Source organism: Tamandua tetradactyla, chromosome 11 (genome assembly GCF_023851605.1).
Source record: "Tamandua tetradactyla isolate mTamTet1 chromosome 11, mTamTet1.pri, whole genome shotgun sequence".
NCBI classification, from domain to species: domain Eukaryota; kingdom Metazoa; phylum Chordata; class Mammalia; order Pilosa; family Myrmecophagidae; genus Tamandua; species Tamandua tetradactyla.
The window spans coordinates 92,700,202-92,715,254 of NC_135337.1; the positions used below are offsets into that span (position 1 = coordinate 92,700,202).

The following is a 15,053-nucleotide window of genomic DNA, read 5'->3' on the forward strand; positions in this document are numbered from 1 at the left end:
TTAGTGGTTTCCTATTTGTTGACAGTCATTCATATAGATATGAGATGAGATCTCATTGTGATTTTGATTTGCATTTCCCTAATAGCTAATAAAGATGAACATCTTTTCATGTGCTTTGCAGCCATTTGTATTAGGTCTTTGGAGAAATGTCTGTAGATGTCTTCTGCCCATTTTATACTTGGGTTGTTTGTCCTTTTTTTGTTAAGTTGCAAGATTACTTAATATATGCTGGATATCAAACCATATCAGATATGTGGTTACCAAGTACTTTATCCAATTGTATTGGCTACCTTTTTACCCTTTTGACACAGTCATTTGAAGCAAATAAGTGTTCAATCTTGTGAAGTTCCCATTTATCAGTTTTCTGATTTGAGCGTAAGTTCTAATAATCTGCCTCCTATCACTAGGTCTTGAAGACATTTCCCTATATTTTCTTCTAGGTGTCTCATGGTGCTGATTCTTATATTTAGGTCTTTGGTTCACTTTGAGATAATTTCTGTATAGTGCGTGAGCCAGGATTTCTCTCTCATTCCTTTGGTTATGGATACGCAGTTCTCCCAGCACCGTTTACTGAAAAGATTATTTCATCTCAGTTCAGTGGATTAGGGTGCCTTGGCAAAAATCAATTTGAATGCAGACCTGAGGGTATATTTCTGAACTCTCATTTGAGTTCATTGATGAATATGCCTATCATTGTGCCAGTACCATGCTCTTTTGACCACTTTGGCTTTATGAAAAGATTTAAAGTCAGGAAGTATAAGCCTCCAAATTCACACTTCCTTTTTCGGATAATTTAGGTTATTTGAGGCCCTTTCACTTCCAAATATATTTGATGGCTAAGTTTTCCAGTACTACAAAGTAGATTGCTTGAATTTTGACTAGCATTGCATTAAATCTGTAGATTAATTTGGGTAGATTAGATATATTGATGATATTTAGCCTTCCTATCCATGAACATGAAATGTCTTTGCAGCTACTTGGGTTTTCTTTGATTTCCTTTAACAATGCTTTGTAGTTTTCTGTGTGCAGGTCTTTTACATTCTTGATTGAGTTTATTCTTAGATTTTTTTCCTTTTTATTGCTGCTTTGGATGGCATTTTTTTTCTTTTTTTTTTTTTTGGTGAGTTTGCTTGTTGTGTCAGCTGGAGAGGGCATTTTTTCTTAATTGCCTCATCAGTTAGCTCATTATTATTGTATAGAAACACTACTGAATTTCATTTGTTGATTTTGTATACTGCCATTTTGCTGAATTTGTTTATTAGCTCTGATAGGCTGGTCATAGATATTTTAAGATTTTTGAAATATAAGAACATGTCCGTAAATAATGAGACTTTTATTTCTTTCTTTCTTATTTATGTCTTCTATTTCTATTTATTTTCTAATTTCTCCAGGTAGAACTCTTAGCACAGTTATGAATAACAATGGTGACAGTGGGCATCCTTGTGTTCCCAATTTAGAGGAAAGAATGTCAGTCTCTTACCACTGGCTACAATGTTGATTGTGGGTTTTTCATATGTGTCATTTTTCATAATGAGGAAATTTCCATCAATTCCTACCTTTTAATCTATTTTTACCAGGAAAGGATGCTGAATTTGGGCGATTGCCTTTTCAGCATCAATCAAGATGATCATGTGATTTTTTCTTTTGAATTGTTAATGTGCTATTTTACATTAATTAATTCTCTTCTGTTGAACCACTCTTGCATCCTTGGAATAAACCCTACTTGACCATGGTATATTATTCTTTTAATATGTCATTGGATTCAATGTTACAGGTATTTTGTTGAGAATTTTTCATCCTATATTCATTACGGAGATTGATCTGTAGTTTATCTTTTGGTAGTATATTTATCAATCATAGTATTAGAGTGATGTCAGTTTCATAGAATGATTAAGGTGGTTTTCTCATTTCAGTTAGCGGGAAGTTTTTGAGTAGGAATGGGGTTAATTCTTCTTGGAATGTTTGCTAAATTTCCCTAGTGAAGCCATCTGGTCTTGGGCTTTTCTTTGTAGGGAGATTTTGATGACTGATTGACTCTCTACTTTGATTGGTTTTTTGAGGTCTCCTATTTCTTCTCTAGTCAATATAGGTTGTTCATGTGTTTCTAAGAAACTGTCCATCTCATCTAAGTTTTCTAGCTTGTTAGCATACAGTTGTTCAAAATTTTCTCTTATGATATATATTTTTTCATTTTTAGGGCATCATTGGTAATGAGCAGCCTCTCATTTTTGATGTTATTTATTTGGATCTTCTCTTGTTTTGATTTTGTCAGGCTAGCAAAGGGCTTGTTGATTCTTGTTCTTCACAAAGAACAAATTTTTTGGTGTTGTTGATTCTCTCTAGGGTTATTTTGTTCTGTAATTCACTTATTTCCACTTTAATCTTTGTTATTTCTTTCCTTCTGCTTTAGTTTGCTGCTCTTTCTCTAGTTTCTTCAGTTGTTCAGTTAGGCCTTTTGTTTTAGCTCTTTCTTCCTTTATTAATGTAGTCATTTAGAGCTATAAATTTCCCTCTCAGTACCAGCTTCACTGTCTCCCATGGGTATTGATATATTGTATTCTCCTTTTCATTGATCACCAGATACTTACTGATTTGTCTTGCAATCATTTGGTTCACTGATTATTTAAGAATGTTGTTAGCCAACATGTATTTGTGAATTTTCTAATTTATCAGTGATTATTGATTTCCAGATTCATTCCATTATTATCAGAGGAAGTGCTTTGCATAATTTTGATCTTTCTAAAATTATTAATACCTGTTTTGTGCTCCAGCATATGATCTATCATGGAGAATGTCCCACAAGCACTTGAGAAGAATATCTAACCTGCTGTTTTAGGGTGCAATAGTCTATATTTATATGTGTTAGGTCTAATTTATTTATCATACAATTTAGGTTCTCTATTTTCTTGTCAAAGTACTTGTTGCTCTATGTATTGAAGTGAGTGAGGTATTGAAATCTCCCACGGTTATTGGAGAACTGTCTATTGCTCCCTTCTGTTTTGCTGGTGTATATCTCATGTCATTCAGAATAACTTGATTGAATAAAAAGAATTTATGATTGCTATTTCTTCTTGATGAATTACTCATTATTAATACAGTGTAACATCCTTGCCTCTCATAACAGCTTTGCATTTAAAGCCTGTTTTATCTGATATTACTATATCCACACCAACTTCTTTTTAGTTATTGCTTGCATGGGATGTCTTTTTCCATTCTTTCACTTTCATCCTATTTGTATCTTTGGGTCTAAAATGAATTTCTTATAAACAGCATATAGGTGAATCATATTTTTGTAGCCATTCTTCCAATCTGCATATTTTTATTGGGGATCTAATCTATTAACATTCTCTGTTATTACTGTTAAAGCTGCCCTTGCTTCAAACACTTTATCCTTAGCTTTGATTTGTCAAATCTAGTATTTATCTCTCTTTTTATCTTTTTAGTCATCATTTCTATCCTCTTCTCCAAGTCTCTTTCCTTGTCTTTTTTTAGCTGGTTGAACTACCTTTATTATCTCTTCCAAGACCAATGTCTTGTTAACAAATTTGCTAAGCATTTGTGTATCTGTGAAGGTTTTAATCTCTTCCTCAGTTTTGAAGGACAACTTTGCTGGATAAATAATTTGTGACTGGCAATCTTTTCTCTTTCAGAATCTTGAGTATATCATTCTACTACCTTCTTGCTTCCCCTGTGCACAGTGAAGGGTCAGTACTTATTCTCATTGGCATCCCTTTTATCATGCACCACTTTTCTCTTGCAGCTTTTGTTGTGTGTCTCTAGTATATTTTAACTTAATCTACAGCATCATTTATATCAGAAGATCTTTGCTTTTTCTATTCATTCTTTCAAATTTTTTAGCTTTTCTAGTGGCTTTTTGAATTTTTTTTATTTCTTTAGCCATCTCATTGAAGTTATTTAGGAGATTTGTTTGAACATGATCGATTCGTTCTTCCAAATGTTTTTTATCTCTTATGGATTTTTAATTTGTTCCTTTGGCTTGATCATATCTTCCTGTTTTGTCATATGCTGTGCATTTTTTTTTTTTGCTAGTTTCTTAGCACTTTATTATCTTGATGTTATTATTATTATTATTATTTACATGGGCAAGCACTGGGAATTGAACCCAGGTCTCCCGCATGGCGGTGAGAACTCTGCCACTGCACCACCATTGCCTGCCTGATAATGTTATTTTGATAGTAAGTTTCCCTCACTATTGTAAGACTTTGTTGTTGCTTGTGTGTGGTAGTTCAGTAATTCTCAGACAAATCATTGCTGTGACCTTATGTAGGTGGTCTTTTCAGAAGGTGCTTAGAGACTGGGCAGGAAAGCAGCTTGCCAGACAGCATTTTCCTGGGATTCCCAGCAGTTGGTGGCACAGGTTTACCTCTTTCCCACAGCAGTGGCCCACTGGACAGGGAACCAACCAGGTACTAATCCAGTCAAGACTACAGGCCCCCCCTGTGCGTTGGAAGCCACTGGTTCTGGGGGAGACTTTACCTTCTTTCTTTACTGCATTTATAATAATCTGACATGCTGTAATCATGTTTTATATGCTTATATTATTTCTTTATCAACAGATTATGGACACTTGTTTCACATTGCATGCCCACTGCCTAGAGCATGGCACAACATCAGAACACAATAAGAATTCCTCAAATGAATGAATGAATTTCTCTTAAAAGTATTTAGAGTGTTACTGTGGATGGTATTTTCCAAAAGTTGGGTAAGGGATCCCAAATCAGAATGAGAAACAAAATGTAGGACTAATTTTTGTCTATAAATGAAATTTACACTAGGTTATTAATGCCTGTTTATTATAAAATTAGTCAATCTTTCTCTATTTCCAGGTAGTCACAACAACCATATGGAACCAGGAAATGAAACACGAATTTCAGAATTTTTTCTCTTGGGATTTTCAGAGGAACCAGAACTGCAAGTCTTCGTCTTTGGGCTCTTCCTGTCCATGTACCTGGTCACCGTCTTTGGGAACCTGCTCATCGTCCTGGCCACCATCACCAACTCCCACCTCCACACACCCATGTACTTCTTCCTCTCCAACCTGTCCTTTGTAGACATCTGTTTGTCCTCCACCACCATCCCAAAGATGCTGGTGAACATTCAGACACAGAGAAGAGGCATAACCTATGCAGGCTGCCTCACCCAGATGTTCTTTTTCATATTATTTGTAGTTCTGGATGACTTCCTCTTGACCGTGATGGCCTATGACCGCTTCATGGCCATCTGTCACCCCCTGCACTACACAGTCACCATGAACCCCCGGCTCTGTGGCCTGCTTGTTCTGGGATCCTGGATTATAAGTTTCCTGTATACTTTACTACAAATATTAATGGTGTTGCAGCTGTCCTTTTGTGCCAACTTGGAAATCCCCCAGTTTTTCTGTGAACTTAATCAGATGATTCAACTTGCTTGTTCTGACACATTTCTCAATGACATAGTGATGTACTTTGCAGCTGGGCTACTAGCTGGAGGGCCATTCATTGGCATTATTTTTTCATACTTAAAGATTGTTTCCTCCATACGTGGAATCTCATCAGTTTCTGGGAAATATAAAGCATTTTCTACCTGTGTATCTCACCTCTTAGTTGTCTGTTTATTTTATTGTTCGAGTCTGGGTGTGTACGTGAGTACTTTTGCTACACATAATGCACACTCAAGTGCTCCAGCCTCAGTGATGTACACTCTTGTCACACCCATGCTGAACCCCTTCATCTACAGTTTGAGAAATAAGGACATAAAAGGGGCTCTGAGACGATTCCTTGGTGGGAACTCATAAGTTTTTATGGGGCCTGGGACTGAAGATGTATTGTCATTGGAGGGCTGAAATCCTCAGAACATGAAATTGTGATCCTTTCAAATTTCAAAGAACCAAATGTAGCTTAGAGTCAGATATGTCTTAAATGTGTGAGGTGAAACTTTAAATAATGCACACTGCTGCTAAATAAAAGAGTTGTTTTTGATGATCTACATCTATTAATGAAGTAAGACATTTTTATTTCCATGTGAGATGTTTTATGCTTTATGGTACAGGACTGGGTTGTACGTTTTGTATTATTTAATGGAAAAGAAGTAAGACTCTTTCTATTCCTATAAATAAAAATACTTTCTGTTCTCTAAATTCTGTCATAAACATTGAATTTCCCTTAGTGAACAATCTATTGACTGACTCGATCATCCAATTTTTAACTGCCTCATTGTTCAAAACTCCATGAAATCCTCATGGAGAAGGGATAACTTACACAAGTGCTTGAATTTATGCCAAATAATTCATCTGGGAATGGCAGTCATGGAACAAGTTATTCCTACCCAGCATGTATGTCCTCCAATATTTCCTACTTACCCTGAATGGAAGTGTAATGTTAATTTATTTTAATAGAATGAACTTAAATAAACTTGAATAAAATATGATCATAAAAGCTGTGTTCGATATCTGAAGGGATGCCCAAAATAAGTAGAAGCTGATTATTCTGACTGTCCTCAATTTTGTTCACATTCATCACTGTATCACTTAGCTACTGCTGCATAAAGATCCATTCCAAAACTAAATGGATGGAGAGAATTATTTTATTATTGTAGCATGGTCTATGGTTTGGAGTGGGTTGGACTCTGAAGATCCTCTCATGGGGCTGTATTGAGCTGGGTGTCATCAGGTAAGACTCAACTGATTCTGGTTGAACCCTCTTGCATTACTGTGGATTTTCAGGTTATGGGCTGGATTAGGTGGCTTTACTCTGGCTTCTGGTGCACAAGTCCCTTCATCTTTCATCAGATAGCCTGGAGTCATTCAGATAGAAGATTCATGCTTCCATATAGGAGCGGAGTAAAAAAGCTAAGTCTTCTTGATGCATAATATCACTTCTGTCATATTCCCTTTGATGAATTACAAAAAAAAAACACTGGAAGTCCAGTCTACAATAAGACATGGAGAAATATCCCCACCTCTTCATAGGAAGACCTGTGCAATCACACTGAAGAAACAAGATTTGGAGAAATGTTGAAAATTGATCCTAACTCTGGAAACTCTCTATTACAAGAATAAATTATAATAAGTTACAGTAAATTTTATTTGCAGCCTTTGAGACCCAAGATTGTTGATACTCCTAGTTGCTGAAAGAATTCCTTGGTGAATAAGTTGGGAACCAAATTATATATTTGCTGTGAAGCCATGTTAATTCTACTGCATAGGGTCATGACTGCCACAATACAAATATTATCTCCTTGCTGTTCACCTCCACCTCCCCATTCTTAAGCAAAGAAGAAATAATTTTTTCCTTCCTTATGCCTTACCAAGTTCAGGTAACTCATGTCTATATTGTTGATTCAAATTTTTAGTTAGAAATTGCAAATACTCTAGGTCCAATGAGGTTTCCAACTCAGATGGAGAAAATGATTGGAAATCATTTACTTAATAAGCATTTAATATCCAGAATAGCTAAACAATTGCTACAACTCAGAAACAAAAAGATGAAAAAAAGAAAATCAATTAGAAATGATCAAAATTTATGAACAGTCATTTCATCAAAGAAAACACAGAAATGACCAATAACCACATGGAGATATGATTGACACCATGGATCAGCAGTGCAATGCAAATCAACACAATAACATTATTCCATATCTTACCAAACTTATGAGTTTGGCTCTTATGAAGAAACAAAGCAAAACAAAAACCAGTGAATAACATACATTGGTGAGTAAGCATTATGTATTATATTTGTTACATATTATTTGTTGAGTTTTAAATGATACATTCTTTATGGAAATAGCCTTGTAAAGAAATTTCATGCCAAACATGAACATAACATTACCATATAATCTGGAAAATTCCAGTCCTTTAAACACAGAATCACCATATGACCCATCAATCACACTTCTGCATAAACCCAAAAGAATTAAATGTGGTGATGTGGACTGCCCTGTGTACACCAACATACATAGCAGCAGTATTCACAATAGCCAAAAGGTGGAAGGATACTGAGAGTTTATCGACAAATGAATGCATAAACAAATATATATATATATTTAAGCAAAATGCAATGCTTTTTGTGAGATACACAGGTAGAAAATGCTTTATATTTCCCAGAAACTGATGAGATTCCACGTATGGAGGAAACAATCTTTAAGTATGAAAAAATAATGCCAATGAATGGCCCTCCAGCTAGTAGCCCAGCTGCAAAGTACATCACTATGTCATTGAGAAATGTGTCAGAACAAGCAAGTTGAATCATCTGATTAAGTTCACAGAAAAACTGGGGGATTTCCAAGTTGGCACAAAAGGACAGCTGCAACACCATTAATATTTGTAGTAAAGTATACAGGAAACTTATAATCCAGGATCCCAGAACAAGCAGGCCACAGAGCCGGGGGTTCATGGTGACTGTGTAGTGCAGGGGGTGACAGATGGCCATGAAGCGGTCATAGGCCATCACGGTCAAGAGGAAGTCATCCAGAACTACAAATAATATGAAAAAGAACATCTGGGTGAGGCAGCCTGCATAGGTTATGCCTCTTCTCTGTGTCTGAATGTTCACCAGCATCTTTGGGATGGTGGTGGAGGACAAACAGATGTCTACAAAGGACAGGTTGGAGAGGAAGAAGTACATGGGTGTGTGGAGGTGGGAGTTGGTGATGGTGGCCAGGACGATGAGCAGGTTCCCAAAGACGGTGACCAGGTACATGGACAGGAAGAGCCCAAATGCTTCCTTCCAAAAAGGAATGAAATTCTGAAACATGGTAATACATGAATATACCTTGAAGAGCTTCTTGTTCTGTAAAAGAAACCAGACATAAAATGGCAAATATTTTAACAAAATAGCAGATTTGAAATATCTGGAATAAGAAAATTCATAGATAAATATAACATAGGTAACCAGAACTGGGTGGGGTAGCTATTTGTTGAATAATTGCAGAGTTTCTGTTTGAGAAGATGGAAATTTTTAATAAAGGATCTTGGTGATGGTAGCTAAATATTATGAATGTACTTATTCCCAGTGAGTTGAACACTTTTTTTTTTGTTATTTGCAATTTTTAATATTTACAGTTTCATTTTACAAAGTTCTGCACATAAAAATAGATTTTACAGAAACAACCCCCATCAATTGTCTATTATCAGTAATCCTTACTGGTGACTTCACCTTTTATAAGGAAGACATCATTTAACGCAACCTATCACAGAGACTGTTCTATCAGCAGAGTTCTCATTTACAAGACAGTTACCTGGCCTTTCTGATCAAGACTGTAAATCATTCAGAGGCCTCTACACACTAGAAATTAAGCATGAAATCAGTGAGTGTGATCATGATCTTGAACAGGAGTATGGCCAGAAATAACCCCCACCTCATTCTGGCTTATCACTGTGAAAAGCATGCGTAAGGCAACTGAATTGAGGGTCAAGAGCTCATATTGCTAATGTCAGAAACGACACTAACAAGATTCTTAGCCTCATCCTCCGGCTGATGGGCCTCTGCGTCCAGGTCTCCAGGAACACGTCCCACCTCCTTCTCCGGACAAGGGGTTATAACCTCCGCGCAAAGGCTTTCGGTCAGTTTTACGTTTTGGGATGACCGACGAAGCAGAAGGCCCAGGGTTATTTTCCTCCTGTGGCTTTTTTGCGTTTCCTTTGTAACTTTTTCCTTCTTGCATGCTGTCCCACATTTCAATCTTCTGTCTCCTTTTTTCTTCTTCAAGCTGTCTTAGTTTTTCCTTATGCTTTTCAGCTTGTGCATTTAACAGTGGTTAAAAGGGGATTTTTGAGTTGTGCTTATGCTACCAAAATAATTTTTTTAAATGTATCAAGAATTTAAATTTATTTTCTTGTCTTTAAATGAATTAACACATTATTAGATGTATTTACTAAATAAGTCAAGAAGCATTCAAGGACATGGGGTAAAAATAAATGAGGCAATGAGGCTTAGATTTTGATGCATAAAATCATCAAAATGTAGTTCTTAAAGAAAAGAAATACTTTATAACTGAGGGAGTAAATAACAGGTCTTATTTAGAATTGCCATAATATCTTTGTAATGATTTAGCAAAACATCATCAAGCAAAGGAATGTAGTATCCTTCATTTTATGTCAAAGGAATTTCTCCTCTGTACTCTGGACAACAGGGTCTATATCCTCATACCATGTCAGCACTTTGGAGAACCAAGAAACGCCATCAGGTGTGGGTCTCTGTTAAGCTTGGTAGGATAATTTAAGGCATGTGTGGGGTAAGATGCTAGGAGGTTAGATCTATGGAAGGGAGGAGGGTTCATGGTTGAGGGATAATTAAACTGAGTTCCCCTAACTTATAACTTCATCTCTTGGGGTAAAGAGAATCTTCATTACAAATTTGCTCTCTCTCCAGACCAGTGTTCCACAGGAAAACAATGGCTCAATGATTGTAGGAAAATGAGTGAAATGTGCTAATGAGGAGCTGGAGGGAAGCTGTATATAATTCTGCCGGTGTCTCTCAGAATGTGCAGAATTGGCCCTGACAAGACATGATATTTTCTTCAGCATCCAGTTGGGAACTAATGACTGACTCCTGCTGTCTTGTTTGGTGATAGAGCTTCAATTTTCATAATCAGTCTTCCAGCCAGAGAGCTTCCAGGTATGGACCTTGCTTTTAGAGATTCCTTCCAGGTGGGTCAGAGAGTCCAGGAAATGTTGTAGGATAGAGTTCAGGAGGATGGAAATGGTGAACTTTTTCTTGAGGTCATCTGAGTGTTTTTACTCTTGTTTTTCATTGCATTCTGTAGAGAGCCGCTTTCCGGGTTTGGCCTAGTGGACACGCTGCAGCCTGCTCTAGAGTTCCCCCCGCCCATCGAGTGAGCTAAGATGGCGCTCACATCCTGCTTTTGCAAATGACGCACACGCCCACCAACCCTATCTTCCAATCACCTCTGTATACGTGGCACTAACCTATTGGGTTTGGGCACAGTATATAAGAGGTTACCCGGATGGGGTGGGCGGAGACGACCCACAGGGAGCCGTGCCTGACGGCCGCATAGAGGTTGTCCCCCCGCGGGATATTTTAGCCCGCGCGGAACCTGTAACAGAGAATGCAAGCTTAACTCCAGTAAAGGTCTGTGCTTACAACTGCTACGTGTCTTGGATCTGTGTTTCTCACCAGCGCGGATTTGTCTGCGTCTGTCTCTCTCTCCCTCCTGTTCCCTCCGCCAGCCGGGGACCAGAAGCTGAGCGAGAAGTCGCGGACAAGTGGTGGCCCGTACGGGGAGCCCTTCTGCTGCCTTTCCCCGAGCTGGTGAGGACGTGCTTCTTGAGTTCGCAGCGGACTTTCCACGCCTGATCACCGTGGGAAGGTAAGTGCTTCCTATTACGTGAGAGTTAAGGCCTGTGGGCGTTCAGGTAGCCCCAGTGAATCGGGAGAGCTCCCCGATTGATTAAAGACAGTGCCGACTGCAAGCATGGGGCAGTCAGGAAGTTCACCTTTATTACCCCCTTTAAAAACCCTTTTGAAGCAGCGGGGCATCTCAGTTAAGAAGAGTTCCCTCCTGCGGTTCCTTGACGATGTTGTTACCTTTGCCCTTTGGTTCGCCCATTCCGGTAGCCTCAGCCTGCCTTCTTGGCTGAAACTTGGTAATGACATAGAACGGGCGCGCCGGACGGGCCTTTGTATGGACCCGATCCTGGTCCCTATCTGGGAAACCGTCCGTGCTTGCCCTGAGGCAGAGTCTACTTCAGGCCTCAGTCTGTCTTCCGCCCTGCTGCAGGCACGGCACGCGCTCCAAGAAACTCAGTCAGTTTCGTCTGCAGACGGCTCCCGTAAAGGCAAGCCGCCAGAGTCAAGCGATAGTTCGGACGACTCTGACTCGGAGTCAGATAGTAATGAGACCGAGGGTGCAGACGCGCCTCCGCTGATCGATTGGGGGAGGCCCCCTGTCTCACCTACGCAGCCTTCTGCTCCGCCAGCGCCTGCTGCAGGGGCGCGGCGGCTTCCGGTGAATGGTTTTGGTGATCTCGCCAAAAACCCTCACCACGGGCTCCCTCTGGTGGCCGAATCAGGTAATTACAGTGGCTGCTCTCCAACTTCTAAGCGCTTGTTAAAAGGAATGGGATATGTCCCTGGCAAAGGCTTAGGAGCCTCATTGCACGGGCGCGCAAGGCCTATACAAGCTGTCTCCAATTCTGACAGACGAGGCCTGGGTTTTTCCTAGGGGCCACTGAGGGGAGATTCCCACCCACACCTATAAAACTAAAGTGGAAGACCAGTACCCCGGTGTGGGTGCCTCAGTGGCCATTATCACAGGAAAAACTCTCAGCATTACACACTCTAGTGTCAGATCAGTTAAAAAAGAGCCATATCATTCCCTCCACATCGCCTTGGAACACACCCGTATTTGTCATAAAGAAAAAATCAGGCAGATGGAGATTGTTACATGATTTAAGAGCCTTTAATAATTGCATGGAGTCCTTAGGACCTGTTCAGATGGGGTTGCCCCTTCTCTCAGCTCTGCCAGAGCATTGGTCTATTTTCATCTTAGACATCAAAGACTTACTAAAGAAACAGAAAGGGGGAATAGGTCACGGCCTGTCCCCAAAGGCTCAACTGTCTATAGCCTTGTTTACGTACAATTTTTTAAATGAAAATTCACTAGGAATGACACCTGCTCTTCAGCATACTACTCCGAGTCCTCCACATAGAGGTCTAGTCCGTTGGAAGGATGTCCTGTCAGGACAATGGCAAGGCCCTGACCCAGTGCTCAGCTGGGCCAGAGGCTCTGTTTGTGTTTTTCCCCAGGAGCCAGGACGTCAACCAGTGTGGGTTCCGGAAAGACTGGTGAGAACCGTGACATCGCCCGAGGACGCCACGGAGCTGTTGCCCAAAAAACCAACAAGCCTTCAACCTGAACCACCAGATCCGGTCTCCAACTCTGCTGATGATGGCGGCGACTGACGAGATGGCAACGAAAACGCCGGTCACCCTTCGATTGTTTAGAAGGGGGACCAGTTTTAATAACCCCCGTTGCCTTCGACCTTTCCAAACTGGGCGAGACTGTACAAAGTCTGTGGAACCGAGTCACCTCATGGTTCTCTTGGCCCAATTTGACTACTTGGATTCTCGTGGCAGTGGGACTATTAGTGGGCTTAGTCACTGTTAAATGTTTGTTAGAACGCTTGTTCCAGACACAGCAGCAACTACGTGTTTCTACCATGTTAGCTATGTCTTCCCAGTCAAATGTGGGTGTGCGTCCCTCCTCGATAGATAGCCCGTCTGAATCACCTGGGGCAAAGCTCTTGTCAGCAAGGTTTGTTGCAGGCTCCCTGGCCACTACCCGTGTTTAGCTAGGCACCAGAGGCTGTTAATTTTGCGCGCCTAGCCGCCTCGACGGTGGAGCTGCGGCCGCAGTCCTGGCCAGACTGGGCTTGGCTCTAGCCATTGCACCGAGGCCTCTGCAGCGTTTCCTATGCCCTGGCTGTCGCTCTCATAATCCCCGCTTGACCCAGTTGCGAGGCGAAGCACTGCAGGGAGAGTCACGTGGTTTCCAGCTCACGGGCTCTCCGGTCTCTATATGAGGTGAGCATTCTGGTCGGTGCCAGAGGCTCCGTCGTGTGATGACGCGAGCCTAGTCCAGACTCCCCAAAGCACCAAACTATGTTGTGAGCCACTCAGGCCCACGGGAGCACCATCATCAATAGAGACACTGGGTACAAGAATACGGTCTACGGACCATGCCTCTTATAAAAACAAAAAGGGGGAGATGTAGAGAGCCGCTTTCCGGGTTTGGCCTAGTGGACACGCTGCAGCCTGCTCTAGAGTTCCCCCCGCCCATCGAGTGAGCTAAGATGGCGCTCACATCCTGCTTTTGCAAATGACGCACACGCCCACCAACCCTATCTTCCAATCACCTCTGTATACGTGGCACTAACCTATTGGGTTTGGGCACAGTATATAAGAGGTTACCCGGACGGGGTGGGCGGAGACGACCCACAGGGAGCCGTGCCTGACGGCCGCATAGAGGTTGTCCCCCCGCGGGATATTTTAGCCCGCGCGGAACCTGTAACAGAGAATGCAAGCTTAACTCCAGTAAAGGTCTGTGCTTACAACTGCTACGTGTCTTGGATCTGTGTTTCTCACCAGCGCGGATTTGTCTGCGTCTGTCTCTCTCTCCCTCCTGTTCCCTCCGCCGGCCGGGGACCAGAAGCTGAGCGAGAAGTCGCGGACAGCATTCTTTCAAACAAAGACTGCAGTTTTTCACCAAAAGTGTTCTTTGCCACTAGTTATTTCATATTTGTGAAGATGTATTTGGAGGGACTATGGGAAAGTTCATATGCTTTTTGTGGTCCAATATATCGTTGTTGTGTGTTGTGGTTCTCCTTTTCCTTTTCAAAATGAGACGATTCTGCTTCAAGTTAATATATCACTTTATAGTCAGAATTGGGACTCAGCACCAAGGGATTGAAAAAAAAACCTTCTTGACCAAAAGGAGGAAGAGAAAAATTAGACAAAATAAAATATCAATGGCTGAGAGATTTCAAACAGAGTTGAGAGGTTATCCTGGAGGTTATTCTTATGCATCACATAGATATTACCTTTTTAGTTAAAGCATAAGAGAGGCTGGAGGAAACTGCCTGAAAATGTAAAGCTGTATTCCAGTAGCCATGTTTCTTGAAGATGATTGAATAATGATATGGCTTTCACAATGTGGCTGTGTGATTGTGGAAACCTTGTGTCTGATGCTCCCTTTATCTACCTTATGGATAGATGAGTAAAGCATATAGATTAAAAATAAATGAATAATAGGGGGAACAAATGTTAAAATAAATGTAGTAGATTGAAATGCTAGTGAGCAATGAAAGGGAGGGGTAAGGGGTAAGAGATGGATGAGTTTTTTTCTGTTTTCTTTTTATTTCTTTCTCTGAATTGATGCAAATGTTCTAAGAAATGATCAGATGATAAATATACAATTATGTGATGAAAAAAAGAATTTTCAGACTGTATGTTGATTGGTTTTATTAATTAAAATTTAAAAAAGAAAAAGAAGTTAGACATGTTCTTTCTCTATTTCTGAGAGGTCTCACCAACCAC

At 40.4% G+C, this 15,053-nt stretch overlaps 2 protein-coding genes across 2 annotated transcripts; one reads left to right on the forward strand and one right to left on the reverse strand.

The window, feature by feature from the left end:
- The first annotated feature begins 4,864 nt into the window (after nt 1-4,864).
- Nucleotides 4,865-5,794, forward strand: LOC143649683 (olfactory receptor 7A17-like). The gene has a single exon (XM_077119617.1). The coding sequence runs from the start codon at nt 4,865-4,867 to the stop codon at nt 5,792-5,794; it is 930 nt and encodes a 309-aa protein (XP_076975732.1).
- Nucleotides 5,795-8,000: 2,206 nt separating this feature from the next.
- Nucleotides 8,001-8,750, reverse strand: LOC143649246 (olfactory receptor 7A10-like). Its single transcript, XM_077119412.1, has one exon. It carries the CDS (start codon nt 8,748-8,750, stop codon nt 8,001-8,003), a length of 750 nt encoding a protein of 249 aa, XP_076975527.1.
- Nucleotides 8,751-15,053: the final 6,303 nt, after the last annotated feature.

What these genes read in the sequence shown, in the direction of transcription:
- LOC143649683 (XM_077119617.1), top strand. Translation starts at nt 4,865, where the DNA reads ATGGAACCAGGAAATGAAACACGAATTTCAGAATTTTTTCTCTTGGGA.
- LOC143649246 (XM_077119412.1), bottom strand. Translation starts at nt 8,750, where the DNA reads ATGTTTCAGAATTTCATTCCTTTTTGGAAGGAAGCATTTGGGCTCTTC.